This window comes from Loxodonta africana, chromosome 6 (assembly GCF_030014295.1).
Source record: "Loxodonta africana isolate mLoxAfr1 chromosome 6, mLoxAfr1.hap2, whole genome shotgun sequence".
In the NCBI taxonomy this organism is placed as follows: Eukaryota; Metazoa; Chordata; class Mammalia; order Proboscidea; family Elephantidae; genus Loxodonta; species Loxodonta africana.
Window position 1 is genome coordinate 126913024 of NC_087347.1, and position 6000 is coordinate 126919023.

The following is a 6000-nucleotide window of genomic DNA, read 5'->3' on the forward strand; positions in this document are numbered from 1 at the left end:
TTGAATAAATACAAAGACACTAATTAGTTTCTTAAAAGAGTTTTTGATTTTTAGGCCTTCGATGGGAACCCTTGACTTTCCCATTGTCCGCAGTCTCTGTATCTCCCGTGCTCTTCCCATCTCTGTCCACTCTAAAAAGGTAGTTGTGGAGGGCTGAAGTGGAGATTGGAGTCTGGAGTTTTTGCAGCTTCATTAGGATTCTGCTCTTTGCGGTGTTAAGGACTTTGGACCTTGGAGAGCAGAGAATCTTGATTTTCTCTTAGTGTGATCCTGCAAATGGAGGTGTTCTCCTTACAAGGCCAAATACTGAGACCTTAGCCTGTGGTAGAGGAGAGTGGGGAGTACCCACTGCAGTCATCCTGCCACCCTTCAGAGGTAGATAGGTAACGGCTGAGCAAAGCTATAGGTGGAAGGATGTAAATGCAATGGGGAAATGATTTTGATTACTCACAGAAAGGAAACAAAATATTCAGGCATCTTAGTGTTCTCCATTGAGTGAATTATCTTTTTGGGTAAATGTTGGGCTTCACAAACTGATTCTCTGAAATCTTTTGTTTTCCTTCTTTTTTAGGGCTTTATGGTCCACAGTTGGGCAACCAAGTCATCATTCGTGAGCGCTACAGAGCTGACGACAGTGATGTGGCCCTGGGCATGCTGGCTGGAGCAGCCACGGGCATGGCCTTAGGGTCTCTGTTCTGGGTCTTCTAGAGTCCTTGAGATCTTTATGTGCATAGCTTCTGATACTCTGTGTGCAATAATAATTTGCAGGCCATTTCTGTTTGTGATAAATATTTTTAATAGTAGTTTTAATAGTTCCTTAGAAAGTAGTGACATCATAATTGTAACTAATCCATGTAAGTACCACAGAAAAGGGTTTGAAATATGCTGTTTAGTTAAAACATGGACCCACTGGGGGCACTTACCCATTCCAGTAGTTTCCTTATGGGACTCTTAGATTGAAATACCTTATTTCGTCTTAACTGTTTTGAAAGACGTTTCTTTTTTAGAGTTAAGTGTAGTGCTTTAATGTTACGCTAGTAATACGGTGATGTGAGTAAGTGGATGATGGGGCACAGAAAACAGCAGCTTCTTTCAGATTCACTTCAAAATTTTAAACCTCAGACCCCAACTGACCGCATGGTACTTTAGGAGTTGTGGGCTGGTAAGCAAGGTACCAGTGGTTTCCAGGTAGCTCCCCAAGGCTGTGTGATACCCTCGTGACCTGCCCCCTGAGCTCGACAGGCCTCCAACAAGGTTGACTGCTTCAGAATGACTGGGCTCTAATTTGAAGACATGTTATTGGGGGAACCCCCTCTTTTTTAAAATGATGCTTAAAAAACTGGCTAACCCAAAAGCCTGTTATTTACCTTACTTTATTCTTTTTGTTTGTTTTTGGTAGTGATCATTGGAAAACATTTCAAATTAGGAATTGATTTGAACCTCACAGTTTTAGGGCTTTATCATATAAAACTTGAAGAATGCAAAATAGCCATTAAGTATGTGGAGGTAGATTTGCTTCCTTCAGAGACATTAAATGTTTTTAGTGCCTATTTTTGGGTGTTTTTATTGATACTTAAGCCTACTTGGGAAACCCTGGTAGCATAGTGGTTAAGAGGGTGGCTGCTAACGAAAAGATTGGCAATTTAAATCCACGAGGCACTTGGAAACTCTGTGAGGCAGTTCTGCTCTGTCTTATTGGTTCGTTATGATTCAGAATAAACTTGACAGTAGTGGGTTTGGTTCAGTTTTTGGTTTAAGCCTACTTAGGAGCCCTGGTGGCAGAGTGGCTAAGAGAGCTCGGCTGCTAACCAGAAGGTTGGCGTTTCAAATCCACCAGCTGCTTTTTGAAAACAGTGTGGGGCAGTTCTACTCTATCCTTTGGGGTCACCTGTCAGTTGGAATGGCTGCGACAGCAGCTGGTTTGGTTGGTTTTTAAGCTGACTTACAGTTTTTTTTCTACTTGTTGAGAGAACAATATTAAAAGAGTGACGAGGAAGATGGAACGAGAGTCGTAGTTACAGTATTACTATGTCAGCCGTCTCTGAGGGATTGTACTAAGCACTGGGTACTATTTTCAGCCCTTCTGAAGATGCCGAAAGAGTGGATTCCCTGTCCTGTGCAAATGTGTGAAAATGTGGCTGTTCGTAGAGTGTTGGGGGCCCCGGGGAGAACATGCAAACTTGCCTGGGGAACCCCTGCGGTCACGCTCAAGCATCTCCTTTTATAGATGGGAAATGCAGTCTAGGGACATGAGTGACCTACTCAAGATCTCTTTCAACCTGACCAGGACACTAAACTTCAGACACTTTGCCAGCATTGTCTTTGTTCCTGACTCAAATGTAATTAAAAAAGAAAAAAACCCGTTGCCATCGAGTCGATTCTGACTCATAGCAACCCTATAGGACAGAGTAGGACTGCCCCATAGAGTTTTCAAGGAGCACCGGGTGAATTCGAACTGCCGACCTTTTGGTTAGCAGCCATAGCACTTGGTTTCCCTTCAGATGTGACAGAGATGCTTCAGACATTTAATTTTGAGCCCTGACTTGTGTGATCCTCTGGAGAACCCACATCCTGCTCTTTATCTCTTAATCCGTGTGGCTTTCTAAAGCTTCCTAATGGTCCCAGTTTCTCGTCCTGCATACTTTAGAACATGTAGGTTTACATTTTAGCACAGTGAACTTTCCTGCTTGTACCCTCTATACAGTCCTATTTTCCCTAAGATACACTCCAGCGAGCACAAATTCTATTTTTATTTTGCCTAGCCAGTTAATATTATGCTTTTTAGTTCATACTGGTCAGCTGGCTCCATGTCTGAGGCAGACTTAAACGGAACCCCGTATGAAACCAGATGCTAAGTGAGCCTACTGGTGACCACAGATCTGTTTTCCTAGCCAATTCTTATGGACTTATCGACCCCGAAGAGTCTATTTCCAGCTGAAAGGAAGTATACCTAACTGTAAACTTCTTTGGATAATTGATGTAGAAAATTGCCAGATCTGATAAGTGGAAATGCTGCTTATGGTTTTTTTTTAGGATTTTAGATACTATGCAATAAGAATGTTTTGTTCAGATTGTACAAGCATTATTAAGTTATATGCTTTACTTACAAAATATTGAACAGTTTTTAATGTTACAGCAAAGTGTTAATTTTGAATTTGGAGTTACTGGGTGGGAGTTGCTGTGAATTACAGAATGCTGAGTTAGACTACTGAGATTCTCTACTGAAGAAGGTATGCTCCCTGGGTTCCCCTGGCTGCCCTCTAGACTGAAGCAGGGAGCTGTGGACTGGAGCTTTGTATACATGTGTGTGACCCCGACCCCAGTCATTGTCCCCAGTGGGGCCAGTCCCATTAGCCAACCACGCTTGAGCCTGGAAATTCACTGTCACTAGCGATTTGATGGAAACCGTGGTGGTGTAGTGGTTAAAGTGCTACGGCTGCTAACCAATAGGTTAGCAGTTCGTGATTGGATCCTAGTATGAAATTCATACTTGATACAATACATAGGTTCAGATATTTTATTTTCCCAGCCAATATTTTGATAACATCAGTTTCTAATGACTTCCTTAGTTTACATTGCTTCACTTAGGTAATCCCAAATCAAAACATGAGTGAGTTGGAAGAAACTTTTTGCCAAGGTTTCAGTAGCATTTTACTTCCATGTATCTTTTAAATAATCTGTGCCTGGAAGAAGTTGGCCATTGATATTTTACACATCCGGAGCTGATTTTTTTTTTTTTTAAAGTTCTGTTCTTTTAATTCCTTGCATTGACTTCAGAATCTTGGATGTTAAAGAAAAACGGGGAGACCTATGGCTATGTCTTAGATCATCATTCATGAAACAGGCTAGATCTTTCTGTTTTATGCTGTCCAGGGCCCAAGATGGCCATCTGGATCATAGAGAGAAATTCCTATAAAATGATCCAAGTTTATTTTTGATGTCAATTTTGATTCTGTGTAATTTTTCTTTTTCCTTTCCTAGTTTATGTAGACACAGGCATGGAAAGCAGTTCTATTTTGACCCCAGAGATTTTTTTTTTTTTTTTTTTGTGATTGCTTGCCTATCTTTAGTATTCTCTTGTGTCCACAGAACCTGTCTTTTTCCTCTATATGTAAATTTTATGTTTATAAGTGACAATGTTAATATATTAAATAATTGTTAACTTTAAGGCATGTTTCATTGTGACTTCTGTTGTCTTTTGTAGTAACACACCACCAACCTTTTCTACTGTATTATAGACAGTAAGAATACATTTATTGAGGACCTGTTAAGTGTTAGGGGATGTATTATCACATCAGAAAAAAATCACTCTTTAAATTCTTACAATGGCTCTGTAAAAGGTAAGCATTATCATTCCAAGTTACACTTTGTGGAACTGAGGCTCAGAAGCTAAATGATTTACTCAAGAGCACACAGGTAGTAAGTGAAACTTGGGTTTATATCTGATATAAAAAAACATTGTATTTTTCTTATGCCATGTGTATGTAATAGTTACAGTTTCCATGAGAACATGTGGGTCGCATGTGGTCGTCAGACGTCTGTGATTACTCTTAGGAAACTAACAGTGTTTTCCTCGACCAGTTCTACTCGGCAGTTTGGGTCCAGTAACTTCTCCGGTATCTTTGGGAACCTGAATTTGTATTTTGTTTTTGTCTTTGACAATTTTATTTCAAGCTTTATTTTTTAGGAGAACCTTCTTGTTTTGTTTTCTTGTAACAAAAAAACTTAACATGGAAATTACCATGTTAACCATTTTTAAGTGTACAATTCAGTGACATGAAGTACATTCACAATATTATGTAAATGCCACCGCCTATTAAAATTTTTTCATCATTCCAAACAGAAACTCTATTCCTTGAACGATCACTCCTCATTCCTGCCTTCCCCCAGCCCCTGGCAACCTAATCTGCCTATTCTAAATGCCTCATCCACCACCCGTCTGTCAGTCTGTCGTCCTGAGGTGGCTCACATGTTGCTGTGAAGCTGGAAGCTGTGCCATCAGTATTTCATGTACCAGTAGGATCACCCGTGGTGGACAAGTTGCAACAGGGCTTCCAAACTAAGACTAGGAAGACCTGGTGGTGTACATCCGAAGATTAGCTAATGAAAATGTTATTGATCTAATTTGCTTGCTTTAGACCCATCATCAGGAGGGATCAATCCCTGGAGGAGGACTTCATGTTTGGTGAAGGAGAGGTCCAACGAGGGCAAGGGAGACCCCTGGTGAAACGGATTGGCACAATTCCTTTAACAGTGAACTCAAACATGCTGGTGGTTTTGAATGGCACAGAAGGAAAGCGTTTCATTCTGTTGTGCATAAGGTCACCATGAGTTGGAGTCAACGGTACCTATCTCTAAATATCATACAATATTTGTACTTGTATGTTTCTGGCTTATTTCACATAGCATAATGTTTTCAAGGTTCATCCATGCAGTAGCATGTATCAAAACTTTTTTTGACTGAATAAGATTCCATTGTATGGATAGACCTATATTTTGTTTATTCTGTTTATGGGTACTTGGCTTGTTTCCCTTTTTGGCTGTTGTGAATAGTGCTGCAATGAACATTGGTATACAAGTATCTATTTGAGTTCCTGTTTTCAGTTATTTTGGGTATTATGTGGTAAGGATCAGCATGAATCCAATTCCCAAAATTTGGGAATTGACCTGGTCCCCCCCTTCCCATGTGTTCATTCTTATCACCAGCTACCCCTTTGGCATCCTCTGACTCTAGCCACCCGGAGCCAGGTCAGAGCTCCCAGGTCAGACTGCCTGCAGATGCCAGCCACAAGTTTGGGGAGCCCACATGACACCCCAGCCTTTGGATCTGCTGGCCACAAATTTGGGGATGGTTTCCCACTACTGCTTCAAGATGCCAGCTGCAAGCTTGTGAGTCCACGGGACACCTTTACTTTCTGGCCTGTTGACTCCCTCTATCCTTTTGGGTTTGATGATTTGCAGGAACATCTCACAGAACTCATGGAGAGCATACCATACTTA

General features: G+C 41.0%; 1 protein-coding gene across 6 annotated transcripts in view; it reads left to right on the forward strand.

Annotated features, from left to right (window-relative positions):
- Nucleotides 1-5581, forward strand: part of PLEKHB2 (pleckstrin homology domain containing B2) — a 77220-nt gene extending 71639 nt beyond the window's left edge. For all 6 annotated transcript variants that reach the window (XM_064287311.1, XM_064287312.1, XM_064287313.1 and 3 more), the window contains one exon: nucleotides 572-5581. In XM_064287311.1, coding sequence (XP_064143381.1) covers nucleotides 572-708 — 137 coding nt within the window. In that variant the 3' untranslated portion in view covers nucleotides 709-5581. The remainder of the gene's footprint in view (nucleotides 1-571) is intronic.
- The last annotated feature ends 419 nt before the right edge of the window (nucleotides 5582-6000 follow it).